At 39.2% G+C, this 26,428-nt stretch overlaps 2 protein-coding genes across 6 annotated transcripts in view; both read left to right on the top strand.

Annotated features, from left to right (window-relative positions):
* Positions 1-205: 205 nt before the first annotated feature.
* si:ch211-247n2.1 (calcium-activated potassium channel subunit beta-2) lies at positions 206-15,326 on the top strand. Of its 3 annotated transcripts, XM_061078397.1 has the most exons (6): positions 206-273; positions 1,559-1,786; positions 11,215-11,322; positions 12,466-12,636; positions 12,776-12,971; positions 13,843-15,326. In XM_061078397.1, the coding sequence occupies exons 3-6, from the start codon at positions 11,273-11,275 to the stop codon at positions 14,125-14,127; spliced, it is 702 nt and encodes a 233-aa protein (XP_060934380.1). In that variant the 5' UTR covers positions 206-273; positions 1,559-1,786; positions 11,215-11,272; the 3' UTR covers positions 14,128-15,326. The 3 variants fall into 3 exon arrangements, with proteins under 3 accessions (XP_060934380.1, XP_060934379.1, XP_060934381.1); XM_061078396.1 differs by lacking the exon at positions 1,559-1,786 and having other exon boundaries at positions 212-273; XM_061078398.1 differs by lacking the exon at positions 206-273 and having other exon boundaries at positions 1,553-1,786.
* A 323-nt stretch (positions 15,327-15,649) lies between these two features.
* Positions 15,650-26,428, top strand: part of LOC133010026 (meprin A subunit beta-like) — a 13,806-nt gene continuing 3,027 nt past the window's right edge. For 2 of the 3 annotated variants that reach the window (XM_061077435.1, XM_061077436.1), the window contains exons 1-12: positions 15,651-15,821; positions 15,932-15,959; positions 16,385-16,570; positions 17,771-17,849; positions 17,936-18,053; positions 19,744-19,922; positions 20,141-20,359; positions 22,620-22,769; positions 23,774-23,989; positions 24,595-24,851; positions 25,722-25,929; positions 26,007-26,183. In XM_061077435.1, the coding sequence (XP_060933418.1) occupies positions 16,478-16,570; positions 17,771-17,849; positions 17,936-18,053; positions 19,744-19,922; positions 20,141-20,359; positions 22,620-22,769; positions 23,774-23,989; positions 24,595-24,851; positions 25,722-25,929; positions 26,007-26,183 (1,696 nt within the window). In that variant the 5' untranslated portion in view covers positions 15,651-15,821; positions 15,932-15,959; positions 16,385-16,477. Of the gene's footprint in view, positions 15,822-15,931; positions 15,960-16,384; positions 16,571-17,770; positions 17,850-17,935; positions 18,054-19,743; positions 19,923-20,140; positions 20,360-22,619; positions 22,770-23,773; positions 23,990-24,594; positions 24,852-25,721; positions 25,930-26,006; positions 26,184-26,428 lie in introns of all 3 variants that reach the window. The other variant, XM_061077437.1, reaches the window with a different exon arrangement.

Below are 26,428 nucleotides of genomic sequence, written 5' to 3'. Positions count from 1 at the left end.
CTTATTAAAGTGACCAAAGTCAAGAAACTTGAAAGTTGAAGCTGGATGGAAGCATTTAATGGCAGCCGCCCTCTGCTGCCACCAGGAAACTGAGCCAAGCCTCCACTTCCTCCAATTCTCTCTCTTTGATTATAGCATTTTAGTCCATCCTGTGGTCCTTGTGTGTCTGTGTTTGTGTGTGTGTGTGGTCAGTTCTCTGTGTTAACGTTAACACAGCAACAGCATGCTGACCCAGAGGAGCTTCAGAAAGGCCGACGCCCACTGCACCTCAGGGTGAGCTCTCTGATCCATTTCTCCATTCACTACATACCAGCTTTAATCCCTGTTTTCATCTCATGTCTTTCATATTTCTGCAAAACAAAAATAGAAGAGAAGAAAGTATCGCCTTTGGGTTTGGTCTTTATCTTAAAATTGACTGAGAAAACCATATTGGTCTATTGGTCTTGTATACTTTATAATGTTAAGAAAATAATAATGTTTACTGGAATACTATGGGACACATTCAATTAGAAAGTGTTATAAAGTGTTACCAATACTACAAAAAACAAGAATGATTCTCTAATAAACATGTACATATACACACATTTTTTCACCAAGGTGCTATGTTATGTTTCTTCCGTTTTTTTCAGAAGAAAAAGGAATATCATTTGAATCAATAGAATATAAACAGCTCTTAGAGATTTTCTTATTTAGTTGTTGTTGCGGCAACAGCGGCCTCCACTGCCACAAGTGGTAAAGACAAGAGGCGATGCATTATATGCATGCTGTATATACCCAAACCAGGCAATATGTTGTAATAATACTACTTTATAATGTCATCATAATGTTGGCTTGTATATAATTATACCATGATTACGAATGGCTGGTTAATCTATATGTAGATGGTGTGTCTGATTTAATTGGTTGTAAAAGTTAAAGCATCAGTACAATATATGACAATTACCTGCCTTCATAGTGATGTCATAATGTCATCACTCCTCCTACTCATGTCAAGCAACATTCAGCTGATCTGTTTCACAGGAAACCTCTAAAGCCACAGCGGCTTAGGGCTGAAATGAAGACGATAGGAAATGGCCTCTTCACCTCTGCATTACATCCGTACCTTCGACACTGAGATTGAGATGAATTACCTAACCGTAGCATACAAATATCAATTACATATCAACGTGATATCAATCTCCCACAGTGTCAGGCTCTGCAAACCCAGAACAAATCACATACATTTATGTTCATCAACTTAATTCTAGTTTCATATTTCTTGTAGGTAGCAGCTAGCCACCGCTAGAGGTCCCTGTTTCTAAACATAAACCACAGCAGTGTCATACCTTGACTGAGGTTTATGGACATTTATTTTAATACATGGACATCTGGACTTCTCTGGTTTCGTTTATAATATTTCAAAATATAAAGCCTATTTTCATAAATGTAATATGTGCAGTGTGGTTTTTGTTATTGTGTACATAGCATCTATTGTTTTATTACTTGTCTCTGTGTCTTGTCTACTCCTGCCCACTTTTCCTCTTTCTGTCCCTCACAAACACTGTCTCTCTTCTCTAAGTCCCACAGACAATAGCCACCAGACTCTGATTATTAGTGTGAGCACTGTGAGGTAGTGTGACTGTTGTGGCTGCCCCTCACTCTGCACCATGGGAGTCATGCTCAGAGCTGCTATGTCCCTGATAAACACAATGTCACATGTTGCCTAGTGGACACCTCTTAACATGCCATGGGATTAAAAGACAAAATGAAAAAACAGGAAACCTTCTGACTTCAGCAGCATTTGAAGGTAAGAATTGAGAGCTTGAGTGGATGACAGAGGGATGTTTTGACTACATTCCACAAAAACTTGGAGAGGGGGGGGGGCTATTTTAGTCACTGAAATGAAAGCTTAACCAATGCCCTGTGTCCTATGTGAGCTGATTTTTAATTTTGCCTTCATTATGTTTTCCCATGATCTTTCTATGCAGCATTTTTAGACCGAACTTGTAGCCATACATCCATACTGGAAATTTAAAAGAAGATAAATGTAAAGAGCTTGTAACATTGTTTTACATAATAAATCACATTATGGTGAAAATGTGACTCCCATTGAGAGTAAGCCTTTAAATCTCTGCAGTTAAAGTTGATGTAATTTAAATCATTGAATTATCTATGAAATTGTTTTTATACTGGTAAACAGAGCAATCGACCACATGTAATGAAATGGAAGGGTTTCAGCTCTATGAGGCATTTTAACAGCTAACACACAGAGTCAGCAATTCATATCTCCATCAGGAGTTTGGGGAAAGTAGAAAAAAGTAGAAGTAGAGTGAATATTGGCCTTTAATTCATCAAGTAGTTAGAACCATGACTCCTAACCAGACACAGAAGCAGCTTCTTTCCACAGGACATCACTCCTACAGTGTACGTATGTAGTATACCTGTACATTAGTCAGCCAACACAAAGCCCAATTAGTTATTATTTATTTGCTGTCACTCAATTCAGGTTTACACATACATATCTCCGACAATATCAATCTAAGCAGACTGTATATACTGTACAATACACAAACGTCATATGATTCACCTACTTTGCATATATGCATCCTTTACATTAATAACCTATACCTGTTCCAGCAACTTTGCACTCAGCACCATATGAATCACCTTCCTCATGTATATAAGTAGCCTGTACGTTAATGATCCTCTGGTTACAATTCCACTATATTCGCAAAGTAGTAATATTTTTTGTCCACCCTTGCACAACTGTCTTGAGCAGTTAACTCTATCTGAACATAGTAGTTTATGCTGTGCTTATTTTGCTAGTTTCTTAGTCTTAGTTAATTAGTCTGTAGTTAATTGTATGTCTATCTGTTGAAGTACATTTAGTCAAATTCCTAGTATGTGTCCTCATACATGTCAAATAAAGAGGATTCAGATTAATCTTAATCTCTGTTGTCACTAATAGCTACTGGTCAGTATCAGCATTGTGACAAAAATCTATCTTTTCATACAAAAAATAGTTTTTCTATATTTTCTTTCTTTCAATTCAAATTGTATTTAATGTTTATGTATACTTGTTGGCATCGTAGGTAAAGTTTGACAGGCTGCCGTCGCACAGCTAGACGTGCCTTCCATGGACTCACTTTAAATTAGCTGCTAGACTCTCATCCTCAGAATAAGATGACAATTGAATTAAATTCAATTATATTTGTATAGCACCAAATCATGTTATACGTAATCTCAAGGAACTTTACACAGAAGGTTGAGACCTTCAAAATAACAGAGAAACCCAACATTTCCCACAATGAGCAGCACTTTGGCGACTGTGGAGGGAAAAAAACTCTATCTACGACAAAAGGGGCAACTGCTCATTCGTCTTCCTTTTGAAAGTCCTTAAATTGGCACAATCAACCATAAGCATACGTCACATTTACCCTCTCTCTCCCACTGCCCAGTACCCCCATTCTCTTCTTCTTTTCTGCATCCTAACCGTGAGCATGAATGCCTCTTGTTGCTGATTGTCTTGTGTGGCTCGCTCAGAGTATTTTGGTTTATTTCCAATCTTCAGGCTGTATAGAGCATCACATTTTTTAAATACACAACCCAAACAGACAGCCAGCAGACCATGGAGAGATATCCACTGAATTCAATGAGAAATTAATTGGATTACAGTCTCCTACTTGACCCTTAAACATTTTTACAAGGAAAAACGAATGTGTAGCTATACTAACAAATACTTGTCTAAAGTTTTTACTGTCACGACATGTGGAATAATGAAGGAATAAAACAAAATCTGAAAAAATACATTAGAAAATGAGTCCCTTTCTTGTTTATTAGTCTTAAAATATTTTGTCCAAACTCAAATGTAGGTGACCAACCACCAAGCTACTGTCTGCTCTGGTGATAGTGTAATTTACATGCACTGCAATGACAGCGGTCTGGATCGTTCCACTAACGGTGCATCGCTGTGAGGTGCCGCCAAGTCTGGTCTGAACCATTAATACCAGCTGCCTCTGCTCCTCGGCCATTAGCACTCAGTCCAACACTGACAACAGAATATGTCTCAGACAAAACAACATTAATGCTATTTACAGTGCATCACACTGTCCCGTCCGCATGTCCCTCTGTCTTTTTCTCTGCTCGGGCCTCTCAAGCTTCGCTCTCACTCTGTTTCACTGAGTGCACTTTGCTGTAGCTTCTAGAAAGATACTGGGCCTCTCCAGCTGCAGTACAGATGTATTTCAGGAAAAGTTACACATACTGGCAGTCATATGGGAGATCACAACGGTGGGAGTGGACACAACATACTCTTTTTTTTTAATTCAAGTGTGAATCAATGCATTTATAAATGTCTCCAAGTAAAATCAAAAGATGTTGCGGGTCCATGGTTTGTGAACAGGGATTCCAACTGTGACAAAAAACAGGGTGTCACTAGTTAAGAATAAAAACACTAAAAGTGTGAGAGAAATTAAAGCATGACCTGTAAAACACACTGGGTTATTCTACACTGGGTTCCCTGCTGCAGCTTCATTTTCATCATACAAAATTGTGTGTGGAACACTGTACCAACTAGCTTTGCTGTATATCTGCTTGATTTGAGTAATCTGATGTACTGAAACATTTCTGAAAAATGCAGTTATATTAATACACAACTAATTTTAGAAGAAGAGTCAAAGAGCCTAAATGTAAATCATCCATAACTTTCTCTCTGGTAGTATCTAACAGACAAACAAATGAAAATTTGTAAATTTGAATGAATTTTGTTTATTGTAAACAGAGGAATAGACTTTAGTGCTTGGACCCCAATGGTCTCTTGACGCCTGATGGGCTATTTGTAAAACACATGGCGTCGTGCATACATACATACATGACATTACAGATGATACCATTCATGTTAAAGTCTCTGAAGACTATTGTCCAAGTGCATGTGCATCCACACGATGATACATTTCATTGAATTATTATTGTCCATCTCTTCCTCTCTGCTGTCTTGCAGCTTCCGTCTCTTGATAAGCTTCTCTTGTCTGATCATTAGTATTGATAATTTGGGTTGGCGGTGTCACCTAACACACACCGTCATCTACTTACCAGTCAACTATAAAGAAAAATGGGTGTTGTGTCACTCAATTTCTATTTTTCAGGAAATCAATCACTACTCACTATATAGTCCACTATATTTTGGGGTCAAGTTTGCCATTTGTACTGCTCTCTGAATGTGTCGTGAGAGTTTTTATACCCTTAACGTCACTTTTGTCGTAATGTGAAGTCTTTAGGTGACGTGATCTTTGTTTACATTCTGCAATCAAGTGTAAATTCAGTAACTTTTGTTAAGTTTGGTCAGTAGTGTGTGAGGAGGAGGAAGGACAGAGGCTCAGATACAGAACAGAGTTGGTGTTTTAGGATATTGTCATGTTCATGTCCCTTTCCTTTCTGTCACCCCCCCCCCCCCTCCCCCCAGCCCTCACACACACACACACACACACACACACACACACACACACACACACACACACACACACACACACACACACACACCACCCACATCCTCTCTGACAGATGCTGATGAAGCTGACGTACAATCCTGTTATATAGACCTGATACCTCAGACAGAACAGATGTCTTCGACAATTTTCATAGGTTTGTTTTCTGCAAAGAGGAATCCATTTGCAGGTTTTGTCATGAGTAACTTCCATTTTACCTCTCCAACCTTTTAAAAACTAGAATCTTTTTTGATTGCCGTGTTTTCAGATTTCCTCTGACAGTAAATATTAGAAAAGCTTCCTCAATGTTGGGTGCTGCGAATCGGACATTTATTTTTGTTTCAGCATCCAACAGTGAAGCCTGAGGAGCATTGAGTTGATGAAATCGGGAAAGCTTAGTTTGGATAAAGGTTAAAATGAGCCAATGGCCTGAGGTGTTGTAATGTGCAAGGTGCCATGTTTGGGGACGACTGCTCCGACAGTCTGACCATTGACTTTTGTCAGACATCACAATCAGAGATCAGGTGAGCTCCATTTGGTCTTACCTCTGCAATATAAGGATATGCTTTGCTTTTGTAAAATAGGATGTTGGAACCAGGATAGTGATGGTTTATATTGTTTTCAGTTCACATATGACTGGATTGAGCCATAACTGATGACGTGTTGTGCTTTGGTTTGACTGAACTAAATGTTTTGTTATTACGCTGACCAAAGAAAATCAACATGTCCGTTCAAACAGAGGTTCTCTAATTTCTCTGAGGAACCTCTACAAGAAATATTCCAAGGGGCCTCCTTATGTATGTCCATTGTAATTTTGACATTTTCTATTTTTTATGCTTCTACTCAGTTTTGTGAAAGAACAACAAATATATGATGATCATTTCAATGGATAAATCTGGAAGTTTTTCATGGACCCCGTGGCAGTGTGCCACAGACCCCCATCTGAGAAATACTACATTAGAACATTAATTTGTTTTTGCTCCTGTAGACAGTTCATTACATTACATGGCTGTGTTCAGTATCATGTTAATTAAATCATATGGTGTTACATCTAGTGCTGTCAGTTAAACGCGTTATTAACGGCGTTAACGCAAACCCATTTTAACGCCGTCATTTTTTTTTAACGCGAGATTAACGCAGAGCTGTAGCTGCAGCTTCAGTATCTGTATTCTCCTCCAGTCTGACCTGCTCTCGCTTTTTGTTTTAATATTTCGCTAACTAAAATATATATTTTTAAGCTATTGTAGCGTCTCCGCTTCCACAGGACACGGAACTTCTTCGTGGTTTAGTAACTTTTATTATCCTCTACACGAACATGTGCACTTCTCGCTCTTACTCCGTCACTCGCACACATCAACAACACTTCACCCCCTCATTGACCACAGATCCCCAAACAACCCCATCCTATTGGTCCAAACAGTCACATGTCCCAACCCAACCCCTTCACTGACCCTCAGGATATCAGAACGCTCCTTCAACACAGTGGTTTTACTGAACATACGTCAAAACCAAACATAAACATAAACCCAGTCCGTTACACTATGAGGCTGCAGCTATATGTTTTTATTTATTTCAAAATAGGGTACTTCTTATTTCATACATTTTCCACAAATATGGGGAGGACTCAAATAGCCCTACAAAGTTCTGTGTTTAATTTATTTCAAAGCAGGCCGACACTTGCCTGTGTATTTTGTTTGTTTGTTATTTTGTTGTTTGTCTGTTTGAGTAGCTGGCTGAAAGCAAAGAAGTAGTACCCTTACGTTTTATTGGTAACCTAGCTGTTACAGTTCATTGTTTCTGAAATAAGAGGCCTGACTGCTATGTTCAGGTAAAACAGCTTCATGATGTCATGGTGTGTTACTTCTTGTTCATGCTGAACGCACCACAGACTTATTTCAAGACTATGTCAAAAACATTTGGTCTTGTCTTAAATATATATAAAAAAAAAAATTTCAGTCAGCCTCTTATGAATGATAAAAAATCAGCAGAAAGAGGTCACTGCACCAGGGCCATGGTTCAAGAAGGTTGAGCTTAGTCTCTATTTAGTGTCCTTGGGCAAGACACTGGACCAAGAGTTGCCCCTCATAGGAAAAATAGTGCTGTATGAATGTGTGTGTGATTGGGTGAATGGCAATAAACTGCACTGTAAAGTGCTTTGAGTGGTCATCAAGACTAAAAAGAACTATATAAATACAGACCATTCACCATTTAATGTACAATAAACCAGTCAGTGTCATCTTCTATTGCTTTAAGAAGCCGGGTTCACTTGCACTGTGACATATTGCTATTATATTTAGAAATTTAAGATATAATACTTCTCTGCAGAGGACACAGATTTGTTTGAATCCCTGTTTTTAAGGTATTGCTTTAAGAATTTGCCAATTTCATATTCAGATTTAGTTTTTCCTGTGCTACCTTGTCATAGTAATGCAAAATTCGTATCACCATGGACCAACACCTCCATGGGTTCTCAGTTTGGGAAAGCACATTTGGAAGTAATACAATGTGGATGCTGGATGGTAAATTATCAACTGTGTTGGTCTGTAAAAAGACACTTGCGTCACGCAGGCGCTTGATGCCACTTTGCAGAAAAGAAAGAGACCTTTTCAGTTTATCAGGTCTTTCACATTTTCTAGGTTTATTGTTGTGAGTATTCTTGTTGTTCTTGAAAATGGAGAAGTAGGGTCAGTCTGAATAGGTTTGCTGGCTTTGATATGTTTGTTTTTCATGATGGATGCACTCTGGACTGAAATAAATAATAGCTAAGCAGAACGTTGCCATGTAAAAACTTGAGGGTTTGTCTTTCCCAGGCAGTGAGAAACTGAGAAATAAATTATCAAAAATGAATCAAAACAAATTGACACAATTTAAAATAAAACATTTGAATATTTAAAGGCCTAAGGCATGGATATTGTTAGATTATTTTGCAATCATAACTCATATCCTAGCCTGCTGCTCCCATGGTTCATATACTGCAGTCAGACCTGGGGGGAGGATTTGAGACATTGTGTTTGGAATTTGAATGTGATAGATAAAACCAAACTATCATTAAAGATGACATGAGCTCTATTGAGGAAATACTATCAATTGGTTTAAATTATACCATGCTGGTGGAGATGCACCTTTATTATAGTTCATCTGTGGTGCATTAGAAGTAAGTGACATCAACTGGCCTCAAATGACTGTGTTCTTCCCAATCCAAATGTTGTAGGAATATATACTCTTATAAAATAAATATACAATGTCTCAATAGGGTTTTATACAATCTACTGAATCACGTTGGGTGGGAACATGTAGCAAGAGGTGTGTCTAATTTCTGCTTTAAAGGATTAACCTCATTGATGTTACACATTCCTTTTTCGCAAGACGCAGTGCTCGAGTTAGCATTATTTAATGTTTTACTCTTAATGTCTAGTAACCTTCACAATGGCAGCCTTCACGAGAGTGTGTTTTCCTGTTTGTGCAAGAGCCCTTAAACTGGAAAGGAATGGCAGTTATGTGTTGTGGACTAGATTACAAAGATAACTCTCTTTAGACAAATATAACACTCAGAGACACACACGCAGACCTGTGTAGGCATGCAGTCAGTCAACACACTCGCCCGCACATAAATCAAAAGAAACACATGTTCTCAAGAAAGACGTGTGCACACACACACACATACACACACACACACACACACACACACACACGCACGTCAGCCCCAATTATTTAGGTCACATGTTTTATCATCAGTTGACATGCAGATGCACTGATGTATTTTCCCACTGAATTAGTTCCTCATCAGATATTTAATAGTGTTAAGCTGGATTGGTTTAATTGAACAACCAGAGTAAAGCTCCCAGGAAATTAGTCATTTTTTGAAAAATCTGCACCTCAAGATTTACAGTCACTGCCAACACTCACTGGCAAAGTGGAATGTGGGGTCACCTTTATATGCAGCGCGGAGGAAAGTGGGAATGTGAAGGTTGTGGTGGGTGTGTAACATGTCAGACTGTGAAGTCCGTGCAGTGCTTAAGGGAAGATACACAGGAAATAAACAGGATGAACACATACCAGGTTCCCCACCTGCCTCGGCCGCATTTTTCCAGGCTCATTCTCAGTCAGACAGGACATTTATTTATATTAACACGATTTGATTGGCTAGTGCCTGCACATGGGTGTTTGGCAGGCAAATCAAAGCAATGACACCATACTGCAGTTCACCAAAACATGACGTCACCACTTTCAAGGATAATGGGAAGGTTTTCCATTGAACATAGAGGTGAATTGTCTGTTTTAGCCAAGAGGCCTAATCATAACCATATGCCACAATTCCCATGTCTAGGGGTCGCACATGCCTTCCTGTTTACACCATCACGCCCATGCCCAGTGTACGAGAGTGGTCACGAGAGACGCGTTTTTCTGGCGTGTATGTATAGATAGGATTAAAACTGATACAGAGACAAAACGCTTGCAGAGATCATTTCAGTTAGAAAACGCAGGCGAAACAGATCTTGGTCATCATGGAAACAACAATTAACATGCAGAGCTTACCAGCAACAGCAAACCATACCTTTGCATACCTTAACGGAAAATGTCTACTACTTCTTACGTTAGGGTTAGGAAGAGAATAAGAGCATTTAGTTAAGAAGAAGTACTTCATTAAGATTACCCAATTTTTGTTGTTATGGTTAAAATAATGAAAAGGTAAGGTTTTGAATAGGTCGCTGATAAAGGAAACTACACAGACTATTGGCTTTACAATAAAAACAAGCAGCAGGATCCATCACTCTTTATGCCATGGTGCCTACTTCCTTCTTTCCTCCTGGCACAATGTCTAGGGCCACCAGGCGTCACTCAACAATAAAATGTAACTATGGGTGTGATAGGCTGCTGCACAGATGACCTATGGGCTGGTTTATCACAAGAGAACAGCTGACGACGCTGTAACTACTCAAGAAGTGTTTGAATTGTATTGATGACCGACAAGAGAACCCTGTCAAGCCTGGGTCGTAAACCATGATGAGGCATGCTGGGTCAGGTCGGTGCTGACATATGAACGTACGTCTTGACAACCAGCTGGGGTTGTTTTCACCTCTTTGATGTTACACACACTCCTGTTCACTTCAGATCAGCCCAGCCACTGATATTTTTAGCCACTGTTAACAGAACAGCTTTTTGACTCTTTTTGTCATGTTTGTGGACATTATGATCAAAGTTTTGGAAATCACTAACATAAGGTTACATAAAATTCTTCTTGAGGTGGCCTCTTTATCTCATTGTCTAACAAAGACTAACAGAGACTCACCATGTTTTCAATTAACAATGCAAACCCATTCACGATCATCCATTCCTGACAGGTGAACCAAGCAGCCACTGCCAAGGAAATATTATACTATGTAATTTATTATTTATTCAATTGTATCTATTATTTAAATGTTTATGTTTATTATATTTTATTTATACTATAAAATCTCTTCAATAACTATTTCCCTTCCTGGTTGACGAGAAGTATTTTTCTGAATGTTCATTGGAAATTCCTAAGTGTATCAACTGAAAAATGTATCTGTGAAAAAAATATTTTTGAACAAAATCTTTTTTATTCAGTTTTTTTCTTGTGTGGTAGGCTTTTCTGGAGGCACTGCACACTAACACAAACCACTTTATTAATTCTAGCTACATGGATTTAGTTTTACAACTGAGGAGGACATGTACATCACTTCCTCATCGCTCTTTTAACAGACCCTACCTCACTCATCGTGTCTTACAGGAGAGTCAGCACCTCTGGCAGCAACGGTGGACTTGATTTCCCACATGCCTCAGAGAGGATGTTTCTTTTGACAGGAAGTAAAGCAACAAATGGAAGAAGCGAGCGCAGGTATTGGATCCCGTCTTACCTCAGTTAAATCTGACGACAAGGCAGAAATGTTCGTAAATGCAACATGTTGCTGGAATTAAAATTTAAGACAGAAATTTTTTTTAATCGTTTTTGCAAGTGACGTGTTGAATTTGGAGTTGCAATTTAAAGTTAAATAATTTAATTTATTTATTTTAATTTGTTTTAAAGTGGTTAGCTGAATTGCATGTTACAAGGAAGATATAGTGCAGTTTAACTGTTGATGATGAAAATATAAATACAATGTGATCTGATGGTGGATCCTGATGGCGGCTGTTGACCATGGACTATGATTACAACAAGACTGCTTGATATATAATATTTCTCCTCAGATATTCGACCATTACTGACAATAATCCATGAATTAATTTACCTTCCAGTATGTTACTTAGTGTTTATTCTAATCAATGCTGCAAATACCCTTATCTTTCTAATGTTCTCCATTACACTTGACATCTATTGCACGTCTGTCCGTCCTGGGAGAGGGATCCCTCACATGTGGCTCTCTCTGAGGTTTCTAAGTTCTTTTTACCCTGTTAAAAGGTATTTTTATGTTGTTTTTTCCTTACTCTTGTTGAGGGTTATGGGCAGAGGATGTCACACCATGTTAAAGCCCTATGAGACAAATTGTGATTTGTGAACATGGGCTATACAAATAAAATTTGATTGATTGATTGAAGTGTAAGTGGCAGTGAGAATGTAAGTATGTGTCTTGTGAATACTGGAGCATTTTAATTTTCATTTGAAAGGTCAGATGATGTGAAGAGTCTGAAAGCAGGTAAACAGTCAGTTGAAGGGTTGATGAGACGACTATTAAATTATCAGACAACTGCAGAGATATAAGCAGTTAGAGATGAAGCTCAAGCAGTCTTGTTGTAATCATAGTCCATGATCAGCTGCCACCATGACCCATCATCATGATCCACAACAACTATCAGGATCCACCATCAGGATCCATGATCAGCAGCAAACATGATCACGATGCATTATCCGCCATCGTGATCTCTGATCCGCGATCTACCATCATGATAAATGTTTTTGTTTGCAACTTAATTAATATTGCACATATCTATTGTGATTTGTGAATATGCACTATAAAAAATCTTCTTTGATACAAATGTTCAGATCCATCTACCAGAGGTTCCGTGAGTATGATGTGCTGGACAAGAAGAAGACGGTGACAGCTCTGAGAGCAGGAGAGGACAGAGCCATACTGCTGGGCCTCAGCATGGTCTTCTTCTCTGTCATGACGTACTTTGTCCTGGGAATCACCATACTGCGCTCTTACTCTGACAGGTAGAGACACTTTCAGGCCAAAGGGCAACAAATGCATGCTCAGTTTTGTGTAAACGCAGTTGTTGTTTGATCGATCGATTTATGTAATCAGAGATATACGATCCCTGCAACAAGTGGAAATCATTGGTCTTTCCCACAGTGTGTGGACTAATGAGGTCAGCTGCACCATCGTGAACTCCACCATCATGTGGGATGTAAACTGTTCGTACAGCTGTGGGTCAGAGTGCTGGAAGAACTCCCGCTACCCCTGTCTCCAGGTCTACGTCAGCCTCAACTCCTCAGGAAAGGTGATGCGACTGCTACACAACGAGGAGACTGAGGACAACAACCCTGAGGTACTCAACCCTTGATGATGCTCCTGCTAGAAACCCTGAAACATTTATTTTTTCATTGAGTCATTCTAACCTATTCTAAGGATGTGTTTGCCCCTTAATTAATATTACACATATTTATGGTTTATTTATTAGTGTTTTAGAAAGCTGCTCATTAAATCCGCCCCCCTAAGACACACTCACACACACACGACTTCTAATGGCTTCGGATTGCAAACCTACAGGCCATGTTCATTTAATAAGCCAGTGGATTGAACAGTGGTCTATAGTGTTAAGCACACACATTGGCATTGTAGTGGTTTATTAATAAAGCAAAGTCATTTGGGGGGCGGTTGGGGCTCAGTAGGTAGAGTTGGTCGTCTACAACCAGGCGGTTTGATGGTTCTCCCACATATCGCATGCTGCAGTTTTTGGTGGGCAAGACATCGAACCCAAATTTGCCCCTGAAGGCTGTCCGACAGCTTGTGATGGATTTGTGATAGAGAAAGTGTTGCATGTAGATGCAGTGTATTGGTGTTAATGGGTGAATGGCAAAACTGTAAGGTGCTTTGAGGGGTCATCAAGACTAGAAAAGTGCTATGAAGACCATTTGTTTTGAGTCGTTATGTATTCTAAACTGTCTATCTGCAAATCAGAGTTATTCTATATGCATGCATTGGAAATGAGTAGAATAGGAGTCATAGTGTATGTATTTTGATATATATAAGCATATATGTTTATATCGCCCTCTGCCACAAGACCAGACTGGTGTATCATAATATTATTTATCTAGAGAAAAGTAAATATTATATATATATATATATATATATATATATATATAACATAACTTAATAATATAATCTTAACTATTTTCTTTCTTCCCCCTTTCCCTCAGTGCTTCTACATCCCAAAGTGTCGTAAAGACTATGCAGCCACACACGCCATAGTTCAGAACATTTCTGGGCGTCTCAGGCCTCAGCACTCAGTTCAGTGTTTCGTGGACCCTGCTGAGAGGATGGACTGTGCCATTTTGACTCAGATTTACGGTCGGGTCGCCGTCTTCCACTCCCTGTTTTGGCCAACCTGCACACTGATCGGAGGAGCCATTATCGTTGCCATGGTGAAGTTCACTCAGTACCTATCCATCATGTGTGATCGACTGAGCCGCATCAAGACGTGACGGAGAGAAAGGCGGCTGGTTCAGATGGAAGTTCCTGTAATACGGACATACGACATGAGTGGAAGCATTAGGTGACACCTGGAATGCTGGGATTTACACAGTGACAATCTCAAAGTTTTCAGAAAGAGGAACACGTGTTTTTGAGAAAGTTGAAAGCCACATTTAAAGATAAACTGATGCTGGTTGTACACTTGTGGCCTCTGCTGGTGGTTGAAGTGTAGTAACAATCTTTGAAATGATGATTTGCAACGTGTTTGTGGATCAGTCTTTTAATTTAGTAAAATCTATGCAAATGTGACATAACATGTTGACGTATCTGTTCTGCATTTGCTGTTAAACATTTCGGGAAGTATGATATTTCTCTGCCATTTACTGTCCAATAAATATGAAGCTACAGTTAGCAACTAGTTTGCTTAGCTTAGCACTCCAAACAAAATGAAACAGCTGGCCTGACTCTCATAACTACTTACAGTGAGAAATACTGAGAAACAAAAGCGATATTCATAATGACAAGTGGTTTCCATCTGTTTAACGCAGTTTGTCCAGTGTAGTTTTGGGTCTCTTTATGAGATTTGTACAAGGTGTTATGAAAAATGGTGTAAAAACTGTCTGAAACCAATGATAAAGTGTTTTTAAGATGTCTGCTGTCCTAAAAAAAATGGGTTACTAAGATCAAGTTGAACTAGGAATCCGAGTTTTGTCTAACGCTTAGCAAAATAGTATTGTGTAACTGTACTTCTGAAAATGTCCAACTTGTAATGACAGATATTCGTATCTTGACACCAAAAGTGCATTTAAGCCACCTGGGGCCACATGAACCAAGCGTGGATTCAATGCTTATCCAATGGGCAGGCAGAGTTCAAGCACATCAAATGGGCTATGATCAAATAGCTGAGCCAGCTTTCATTTCCAGCTCAGAAGATTGATCGATGAAAGAATGTGTGCTGTCAGTTCATCATTAACATAGTAGCTAGAAAAATCATTGGGGCAACCTGGTAGCTTAATGATTTGGACGCACACCACAAATCCCCCAAATCCCCTGGGTGGTGGCCTATGGTTCAATTACTATTTCCCTGCCCCTCCTGTCCATGTGCACTAACCATATCAAATAAGAGCACAGAACGGAACATGGGGGGGCAGCCACTGGCTTTCAAGGCTGTTTTTTTGCATGGTAGTCATGAGTACATGAGTTGACACTGAATTGGTCAATACACATTAAAAAGCACTATGAAAATATTTACCTTTCCATTTGTCTATTTTTATATATTGGATGATTAAATCTTTAAGTCCCTACAAAAAACATTAAACCGATGACCTTTGTTTTTTTCAAAGCTCTTTCCATACTTACCGGAAATACAACTCTGGTTGACTCATCTATTTACACGGTTAAACATTCACCATTGTGCAGCCTAGATTATTGATTGTAAATTCAAACGGTTCCAAGTAGTTAATATTCTCAGAATCTGCGGGGAATAGACATCATTTCCAAGCCAGGTCTGTTCATTTGTACTGTATGTCACGTAATCTTCTCCAACAAGAGTCATAAAAGTGAATATTGCATGCTGCACTTTTTTCTGTCCAAAAGCAGAGCAGCAACTCTCCCTCAGACACATCAAGACTCGAAGCAACACAGTGTGTGAGCAGCAGGAGCCATGTCACTCCGGTTCCTAACTCTGCTTTTTGGCCTGGGTTTGGTGAGTATGAAGCCCTTTGAGAGGCAGGATGTCAGTTAATGTTTCACAATTAAATCACAGCATAATTTTTTTCAATAAATGTTACGTGCTTTATTTAATTAATTTTACAGACGGCAGCTGCACTAACAGGGGAAACAGGTGAGTCAGATAATATGATGGGTTCTTCGTCAGTACTGATCAAAAGAGGGAGACAAAACATTGACATTTTACTCCATGTACAAGTATTTTAGTCTGAATGCTGCTAATGCAGAGATATTCTATTTCTTGGGGCTGTATTAAAATAAAAAAAATGGTAAATTGACAGTTAAATGTATCAATTCTATATATATATATATATATATATATATATATATATATATATATATATATATGTGTGTGTAGGGTATTTCTTCTTTAGTTTAATTGGATGCATGATTATATATGTAAATATAGTGTTTGTCCATTACGCTGCATATTTTGCACTAGTTCAGCAATACTAAAGTAATATCTATCTCAGAATCTGTTGTTTGTATGGTTAAGTTCATCATATTGTGATCTCATTATGACTGATTCTGTTACTGCAGAGACTGATGTTGATGAAGGTCATGACTGGGACATCTTCGACATCAATCAAGGTTTGAGGACTCTCATTGTTTTTTGTTTGGTTTTGTTATATTATGTCATCAAATGTTACTGAGGCTTTTCTCATGCAAACACATTATTTCTTTGCTGAGGCCGAGCTGGACCTGCTGGAGGGAGATATTGAAATGGTAAGTCAGTGAGTGAACATAACAAAGACTCTGTTGCGAATACTTTTTAGTAATCTGGATCTTCAGGCCTGTTTGAGTGGGACGCTCTGGGTGCATTAACGGATATTTTGAGCACATATATGTACACACGTGGACAAAATTGTTGGTACCCTTCTGTTAAAGAAAGAAAAAAACACAATGGTCACTGAAATAACTTGAAACTGACAAAAGTAATAATAAATAAAATGTTACTGTAAATTAACTAATGAAAATCAGACATTGCTTTTGAATTGTGGTTCAACAGCATCATTCTAAAAACAAACTTATGAAAATGGCCTGGACAAAAATGATGGTACCCCTAGAAAAGATTAAAAATAATTTGACCATAGGGACATGTTAAACTATGGTGTGTTCTCTAATTAGCATGGCAGGTGTCTTCAAACTTGTAATCAGTCAGTCTACCTATTTAAAGGGTGAAAAGTAGTAACGGTGCTGCTTGGTATCATGGTGTGAACCACACTGAACATGGACCACAGAAAGCTAAGGACAGAGTTGTCTCAGGAGGTTTGAAAGACAAAAAAAGACAAGCATGTTATAGGTAAAGGCTATAAGACCATCTCCAAGCAGCTTGATGTTCATGTGACTACAGTTGGACCTATTATTCAGAAGTTTAAGGTCCACAGGACTGTAGCCAACCTCCCTGGACGTGGCCGCATGAGGAAAATTGATAGCTGGAGCAGTTTGATCTCGAGGAGTGGGCCAAAATACCTGTTGACAGGTGCAGAAGTTTCATTGAGAGCTACAGAAATCGCTTGATTGCAGTGACCATCATTTTTGTCCAGGCCATTTTCATTAGTTCGTTTTTTTAAATGTTTCTATTGAACCACAATTCAAAAGCAATGTCTGATTTTAATTAGATAATTTTCAGTAATGAAGTTTTTATTATTCAGTGACCATTGTGTGTATATATCAAATCTACTATAATATTTGTATTATTATAATTATTTAATTTCCTTCATTAATTCTAATAGGAATAAATAACCAACAATGTCTTTAAGTACATCAATAATTTTGCATAACAATCAAAAAATGTCTCAAGTTAAAAAACACATAGTTATGGTTGAATCACTTAGTGAGCCTTGTCAAGGTTGTGTTGTGTTTCTCCTTCATCGGTTTCTTATTCACCATCTTGGTATATCTGGTTTTCTTCATTCCTATCAGCCACTCGGCAGAAACTCCATCATAGGAGATTCGTTTCGCTGGCCAACAACCATTCCTTACTACCTGGAGGACAGCCTGGGTAAGACACTGTGTGGAAATTCATAGTAAGTGCCATGGTTATGCACTAAAGTAACACATTGTTTAATTTCACTTTGGAACATATAGAAATGAATGCAAAGGGAGTGATCCTGAAGGCCTTTGACCAGTACAGACTGAAGACCTGTATTGACTTCACACCATGGAATGGAGAAAAGAACTACATCTCTGTATACAAAGGCAGCGGGTGAGTTGAGTTTTCACCTTCAGACGTGTACATTATGTAACAAGACAAAGCTATCCCAGCGCCTAACATGTTTGCTGGTTGTATGTCTCTAAGTCAAACAGTCATAACACACATCCAATATAGAAAATGCTGCACCCAATGCAATAGCTGATATATTCATGTCACATTGTACCATGCCTGGCCAAGCAACATGAATTTATCAAAATAAACCCACTGGTGGGTCTAATAGAGTTCATCAAGCTAATCTCTTTTTTTAATTTGAAGATGTATTAAATCTGTTGTAGTTCTGCCGTGACGTCTTTGCTGTACTGGTTTGTAGTACGGCTGTGGCTGAGGGGTAGAGTGGTCGTCCTCCAACCTGAAGGTCGGCAGTTCGATCCCCAGTCTGACCCATCTGCATGCCGAAGTGTCCTTGGGCAAGATGCTGAACCCTGAATGGCCCCCCGTAGAATAACAAAGTGCTGCGAATAGATGCACTGTATGAATGTGTGTGTGAATGGGTGAATGTAAATCTGTACTGTAAAGCGCTTTGAGTGGTCATCAAGACTAGAAGAGCAGTAGATAAATACAAAACCATTTACCATTTACATTAACAGAGAGCACATACATCTGCCAAGGCTAACATTGGATCTCCCTAATCCACTCCAAAAATTTAGTGGCTTCTTTCTTGGGTCATGCAGGTACACAATAGTCTTAACCTTACGATGCCTTGAGGCAGTGGTTCTCAAAGTGGGAGACACGATGTCACAGACGGAGAATTTTTTTTTTGGTTGAAATTAAAAAATTTTTATTCATTGCTTTATAAACAGTCTTTTTAAAGACTCACTCCTTCCTTGGTAATACCTTCCTGCACGTGCAGTAGGCCTATTTGTAGCCTAATCTAAGGAGTAATTTGCTCCACAGTCTTTTTAGAAAGCTCGTAGGCCCAGGAGCTAGCCCTTTTCTCCTTAACACCTACCTTTACATCTTCAATCATCCACCGTGTTGCAATAAATAAAACGCCAGCACTTGAAAACTATTCTGTGCTGTCCCTGTCTACATTGTGTACTGGTCGTTTTGTTAGGAACCATTGCCTAGACCAGCCTTATTCATTATTCGAGTGCAAGTCACTCACAGCCACACATACAAACACACTCACACGACCACGACGTTGCAATTAAAACTTTATTAACTTCACACACACTGTACTATGGACAAGTTTCTGATTCATAAAAGTCAGTCAACCGATGCGCCAGTTGCGAAGAAGCCAAAGCTTCGCAAATATGACGAGAGCTACATGCAGTTTGGTTTCACCGTCACTGGCACGACTGAGCAACGTCCTCAGTGTGTCCTGTGTGCCGAGGTGCTGGCAAATGACAGCATGAAGACGTGCAAATTAAAAAGGCACCTCGACACCAAACACCCGGACTTGAAAGAGAAGCCTGTGGACTTTTTTAAACGTAAACGTGATGGCCTCCAGCAACAACAAACCACCATCTCCAAGCATAGCACTTTCTTCAAGCAGTGTTCTGGAGGCATCGTATTTAGTTGCTCTTACAATTGCTAAGCTTGGCAAACCCCATACAATTGCGGAAACACTGATTTTGCCAGCCGTGCAAGACATGAATTGAATGGCTCTTTCAATATCTAAGGAACAAAACACCTGACGGCCACTTTGACAAACTTGCATTTTTGCTTCCGCTCTCTGTAGATGCTACTCCTCTGTAGGAAACCAGCAGGAGGGAGAGCAGAGATTATCCATTGGTAAAAACTGTGATAAGATTGGAAAGGTTGAGCATGAGTTCCTGCATGCTCTTGGATTTTGGCACGAGCAGTCCAGAGCTGACCGTGATGATTACGTCAACATCATGTGGGATCGCATTGAACCTGGTAAAGTTAATAACAAGAGCAATGTCATAGAAATGTAAATAAAGTAAAAGCATTAAATATTATATAAAATATAATACAAAACTATTTAAACTGTACAGAAGCTGTGCTGAATTTTTCTCCTCATGTTCATCTACCATCTGAATACATCCATACCCCCTGTTACTCCATCCATATCTGTAAAAATCACAAAACCAAGCTTCTTTTTATGCCTTCCTCAGGAGAAGAGTACAACTTCAATACATATGATGACAAAATCTCCAGCGCTCTGGGCATCCCATATGACTACGGTTCAGTGATGCACTACAGTAAGACTTCCTTCAGCAACGGCTCTGAGCCCACCATGGTCACCAAGAACTCATCTTTCATGGATGTGATTGGTCAGAGGATGGGGTTCAGTGCTAGTGACCGAACCAAACTCAATCGTCTCTACAATTGCAGTAAGTTAACCAATGAAAAAGACAGGTGTTTGATAGATTAAGTCAACATCATGTGGGATCGCATTGGGGGCGGCTGTGGCTGAGGGGTAGAGTGGTCGTCCTCCAACCTGAAGGTCGGCGGTTCGATCCCCAGTCTGAACCATCTGCATGCCGAAGTGTCCTTGGGCAAGATGCTGAACCCTCAATAGCCCCCCATAGAATAACAAAGTGCTGCAAGTAGATGCACTGTATGAATGTGTGTGTGAATGTGAAACTGTACTGTAAAGCGCTTTGAGTGTTCTTCATCAGACTAGAAAAGCGCTATATAAATACAAATCCATCCAAATCCAGATTTAGAGGTACGACAGCCTCAGGCAACACCTTCTGCTGGATATATCAGTGTATTTGAACCTAAAGTTTACTCTATATATATATTAATATAGGAAGTAAATAAATGTACGGATGTATGAAAGATGATAATAGTAGTAGCATCAAATATGGCAGACAGCAGTGAACACTAATCATACATCATGTATTGTTCAGATTCACTGCTATATACAATTATATGTTATATGGTATTTGTAGCCATAGCATGGCATAAAAAGATTTCCAAAGTATTACACAACACTATAGTGAGACTTTGCCCATAAAACATATAGCAAACAATGAAGACACACAAGGAATAGCATACACATCTGCCAAAGCCGAATGATGCTACACATGATTGTCTAGTTCCTTTAGTAGAAATATAGAAAAACCAAGTGGTCTTATTCATTAGTCATAAAAACATAGTTAAAAAAATTTAAACAAATCCTGGAAGGTTCTTCCCAGGCCCCATCCCTGTTTGGTGGAAATCAGTTAAGTAGGTTTTGGTAATTCTGCTGACAAATAAACCATTAATCAAACAGACATGAGTGAAAATATAACCTTCCCTTGAGGTTGTAAAAAACCAATAGAATTTCAAATGTGACTAGATTCCAAACAAAATCAGACTACAACATAGAAGCATATGTGGTATGCCCCAAAATATTTAATTTAATTACTTTAATAGTAATTTAAGATTATTCCTATTAATACACGTGATAGTCACGTGGGTTTATGTCTATTAGATCGATCAGTAAATGACAGCAGCACTCAGGTGGAACGTTTGGCACGGGAGCAGATGCAAACCGTACTGTCTCTTTGACGGTAACCTCCGCCCACATGCCAGATGCAGTCTGGATGAGGAACTGAATGCTCTGTGTCATCATTGCTGCTGCATTCATGCTGTATTCTACAGATATACTTTGTTGCTGTGGTACCAATCTTGGAACCCGTAAAACACATAGTTTTATAAAACATCACCAGAGATTAAATATTCAAATCAAAGTACATACTACCTGTGAATAGGCTGCATAAACCTGCACCGGACGGGTCCCTGGAGTGTTTGAACTAAACTAAATCACCCTATAAAATGATGTTTGTCTCATAATAACTTTGCAGGGTTACATGGACAATAAGAGTCTATCTAGCAAAAGCTGATAGTAAAATGTAGCCTATTGATAATATTGGGCTCTAACCAGCTCTTACTAATAAGCGTCATGAGTTTGAATACTCTGAAGATGCCATAAAATAGTAAAGTGATCATTGTTTATTTCAGTGATTGATTGTTTAATCATGTATTTAACCAGCAATGCAGGCAGAAAATAGCAATTGAAGCCATTAGTAATCAGCTGATTAACATTCCCAACAAGGTTAATTGGCTACTGTAGCATCTTATCCAGGTTCCCTTATTTAGTGAAGGTTTTCCAATTGATTTCACTCTGAGCCCAGGCCAGAACTCATGTTTTCTCTGCTAGCTTTAACTTATTATTTTAGCTTATTTTCCTCACTCATTGTAATCAAACTGTGAGTATCAACACCCTGTATCATATCAGCATCACTCTTTCCATGCAGGGCAAATTAAACTGTTTGTATGATAGCGTGGTGGATGAGAGGTGCCCTCATTGATTACATAAGAAGTTTCCATCAGGTGATTATTGAGCCTGATGCAACAGGTAATCAGCCATTTATAGGTCTGATATTCAGTAGTGATCTTACCCTCCTCTTGCCAGTCTCTCACACTTTTCACACATTTTAAAAAAGCTGAATATTTGTGTTTTGAATAATCAAAAATGTATTAACTTTATTTGAATTCCGGGATTTTGAGATGAATGGAAACAGAGTTACAGTCAAACAAATGAAAAGTTTGGCTTATTCGAGTCCTTGGATCAGTGTCTGATCAGCTCTTCCCTGTCCACAGCGGAGTCCTCCACCTTTGTTGACAGCTGTGACTTTGAACAGGAGAACATCTGTGGGATGATCCAGGAACCTGGGAACGCAAAGTGGGAACAACGCAGATCTGTGAGTGGAGGGCCTCAGCACGACTTCACCGCCATGGGGCAATGGGAAGGTAATTATCATACATTAAAAATGGATGCGAGTAGCATAGTACATTTACTCAAGTAGAGAGGTTTAAATTTTCACCTTTTTACTCCACTACATTTATTGGATCAGAGTGAGGTGTATTGCTGTTTAGATTACAATTAGTATGCTTCTTTGTGGTTAAGGACTTTGTGCAGTATCTATCTACCTGCTGGATAAACAGCTCATTGTTGAATCTACATGTCTTAAGTTACCATTACACTAACTCCTACTTCAGACCTACACACAGTTGCAATTGAGCATTATATATATATATATATATATATATATATATAGATGCATCATATGAATTGCCTTCCATATTCAACAGACCTTAATCCCCATAGTAATTTAACTGTGTTCCACAATTTCTGGATTCAGTTTACTCTTGAAAAGAACATAGTTGAGTGGTTTGCTGTCCACTGCCCTGCTCTGCTTCTGTACTGGGAACACTCATCTTCTTGTCAGCAGTACAGCAATTATTACATAACTGAAAGCAAGGCATTGATTTAACCCCTGTCTATGTGTATTACATAATATTAAATTACATGTCATTTGGTAGACACTTTCTAGCCAAAGAGACTTTCATTAAGTGCATTCATCATCTATGAAGGGCCATTTGGGGTTCAGTATCTTGCCCAAGCACACTTCGACATGAGGATTGAACCACCAATCTTCTGGTTGGGGACGACCACTCTCAACCTCAGCCTCAACCGCCTGTGTAGAAAATAATTCAACAGATGTTCTGTTTTCTTTTCCCATTTTACTCATTTTACAGTTTCTCTAGAATACACAGGGAATACATCAAACTACCAAATGTAGAAGTAAAAACATAATATCCTTGGTATAAGTAAAATAAACCTGGGGGGTGTCTGAATTTCTGAAAGACAATTTACATTCACAGGCGATAATGCAGAGCTAACATTACTAGTTTAATTAAATGTGAGAAACTGTGGATGCTTAGTATGACCTGCTTCTCGGCTGCTCTGCCAGGGAAAGGCTTCTTCATGCACTTCAGCACAGCCTCTACTGAACCTGGGCACCAGGCCTCTCTGGAGAGTCGCTGGCTTTACCCCAAACCTGGAGCTCAGTGTCTGCAGTTCTTCCTCCATAACACGGGGGCGGCTGATGATGTTCTCAACATCTGGGTGCGAGAGTACGACAAGGCCACACCCAGCGGTAAACTGAGCCTCTTCAAGAGCATTTCAGGTAATGTATGACATTTTGCCCCAATTAGAAGGAACATGATAGCAGGGGAGGATTTTATGTAAAATATACAATATTCACATACAAATTTACAACTTTAATCCCACAGTTTGTAATTTTTACTGAGGAACATCGCCTTCTACATATTCATTCCGTTGGGCTCCAGAAGCACAACTGATTGGTGGATATTACCCATGATTCCTGGATTTGCAGCAAAGAAACTCTGTTTGTAATTATTTTTATTTGAAAGGTTTCCTGGCTTTTTAACTCATCTGCAGCTCAACATTACTCTTGAACTTGTCGGACCTGATTCTGACAATGGAGGATGGGACCATCAGTTAGTTCCAGAGTTTTCACAGAAGATCCAACTCACTCACCAACTTTACACAGAGTAAGAACAGGTGTTCAGAGTGAGGACTGAATGAAAGAGGAAAACCTGGCTCCTGCCTTTTCCAAGTCAATATGCCATCATGAACCAACGCCGTTTTGAAACTGCTGTTTTAAGCGATGGGGAATGAGTTGTAGAGTGTTGCATTAGAGTGCAGATTATCTAACAATTTCACCTATAATGCAATGGGATTAATAGGGATTAATATACATTCTCTCAGGAGGTGTCATGGGTTCCTGGGAGCTGCATAATGTCGATCTGAGCGTGACAGAGAAGGCCCGTGTGGTGTTTCAGGCCGTGAGGGGAAAGAGTCCATCGAGTGGGGGTTTCTCTCTTGATGACATCAACCTGTCGTCCACAAAGTGCCCTCAGCACGTCTGGCGCATCCGCAACATCACCAGCCTGATGGCCAGCACACCAGCAGGAGAAAAACTGTACAGCCCTCGCTTTCTCTCTCCAGCAGGTTACTCCTTCCAGGTATATGTGCTCTTTTGTTTCTCCACGGTTTTTATTGTGAATTTTTAGAAAAGAGATCTTTACAGGAGAAACAACAGATAAAAAGAAATAGAACAAAATACGAAGACCTAATAAATAAATGAAAAGCTTAAATTGGACTGAAATAAATGTACATAACAATTGTTATGTCATTAGTAAGGACTCCATTTCATCTTAGTCTGCTCTAAATACATTTGTCACAACTGTAAATATCACTATTTGGAATAGTTTATTAATCTTTTGTCCGGCCTGCTGTAATTTATCGAATAGAATATTGATATTATAAATTACTTTATCTTGCCCATCATCAAAAACATATGTTAATAAACAATCAAAATAAATTAAATGATTGACTTGCAGAGACCAGTAAAGAACTTTCCATTGCTTTTCTGATTTGAACACAGATAAAGAGTTAATTATTAATGCAGGGAGAGATGAGAAAGTAAATTCTAGTGAAGAGAGCAGTAGACTCTTTCCATATTCAACCAGTGCAGCCACTTAAAGAAATAGCAGCTTGAAATGATGACCCATTCCATCTCAGATATACAAATGTCGATGCTGTTAAACACTTCGTCAAGCCTGTTAAAGAAACCTGAAGTCTATTTTTTAAGAGTTTGTAATTGTAATAGTAATTATTTATATTATATTAATAATTAATAATATACAGTATAGTGCATGGTACAGTGGTATAGTTTTAGATTACAAGTTCCTAAATGACATAATGTCCTTAAAAGGATAGTTCCCAGAAAAATGAAAACTCCCTCATTATCTACACACCACTATGCCGATAGAGGCGTGGGGTGAATTGTTTGAGTCCACAGAACTCACTTTATGCTGTTCTCTGATCCACAGGTTTGCGTGAATCTAGGTGGAACGAGCTACCCTCAGGGGTACATGGGCATCTACTTCCATCTGACCTCAGGCCCCAACGACCACAACCTCAAGTGGCCTTGCCCCTGGCAGCAGGCGACCATGGCCCTGATAGATCAGCATTCTGACATCAGAGAGCAAATGAACATGCACCGAATGGTCACCACTGACCCTGATGAGTTTTCATATTGTGAGAGAAGTTGAAGATATATATCTTCAGAGCTGGGTTAGACAAACAGAGAATGACTGTTCAACATTTTCTCTCAGATACTGGGTACAGATGGGATGACCCAAGGAAATATGACTGGAAAGTGACGCAGTCTGACGGCAGCTTTTACTATCGAGGCCGAGGATTAGGGTCCTCAAAATTCATCAAACACAGCAGGCTGAGGAGCAGACAGTTCATCAAAGGAGATGATGCCATCTTCTTGTTAAGTTTGGATGGTATGGAAGTCATTCAGACAGGACAAGGACATCACACACACTTATACTCTTTAGCCGCATCCTTCAGAGAGCGTGGTCTACACCGTCCATTGATGAGTTGCCAGACACTCAAGTTCTGGCAACTCATCAATTCTGGGTCAATTTGCCTTGTCGTGCCACTGTTATGCAATCGTTTTTTTGAAACACAACATCTGAAGGATGCAGCCCCTGAATTTAGACACAGTTTATATCTGTTTCCTCCAGTC

The sequence above is a fragment of the Limanda limanda genome, chromosome 9 (assembly GCF_963576545.1).
Source record: "Limanda limanda chromosome 9, fLimLim1.1, whole genome shotgun sequence".
NCBI lineage: Eukaryota > Metazoa > Chordata > Actinopteri > Pleuronectiformes > Pleuronectidae > Limanda > Limanda limanda.
Note: the sequence above shows the minus strand (reverse complement) of the source record. Positions and strands in the feature narration are given on the sequence as shown.

Excerpts from the sequence above, each read along its gene's own strand:
- si:ch211-247n2.1 (XM_061078396.1), top strand. The coding sequence starts at position 224 with ATGCTGACCCAGAGGAGCTTCAGAAAGGCCGACGCCCACTGCACCTCA. Across the intron at positions 11,323-12,465 it reads AATGGAAGAAGCGAGCGCAG|ATCCATCTACCAGAGGTTCC; the intron begins GTATTGGATCCC and ends ACAAATGTTCAG. Across the intron at positions 12,637-12,775 it reads CTGCGCTCTTACTCTGACAG|TGTGTGGACTAATGAGGTCA; the intron begins GTAGAGACACTT and ends TCTTTCCCACAG.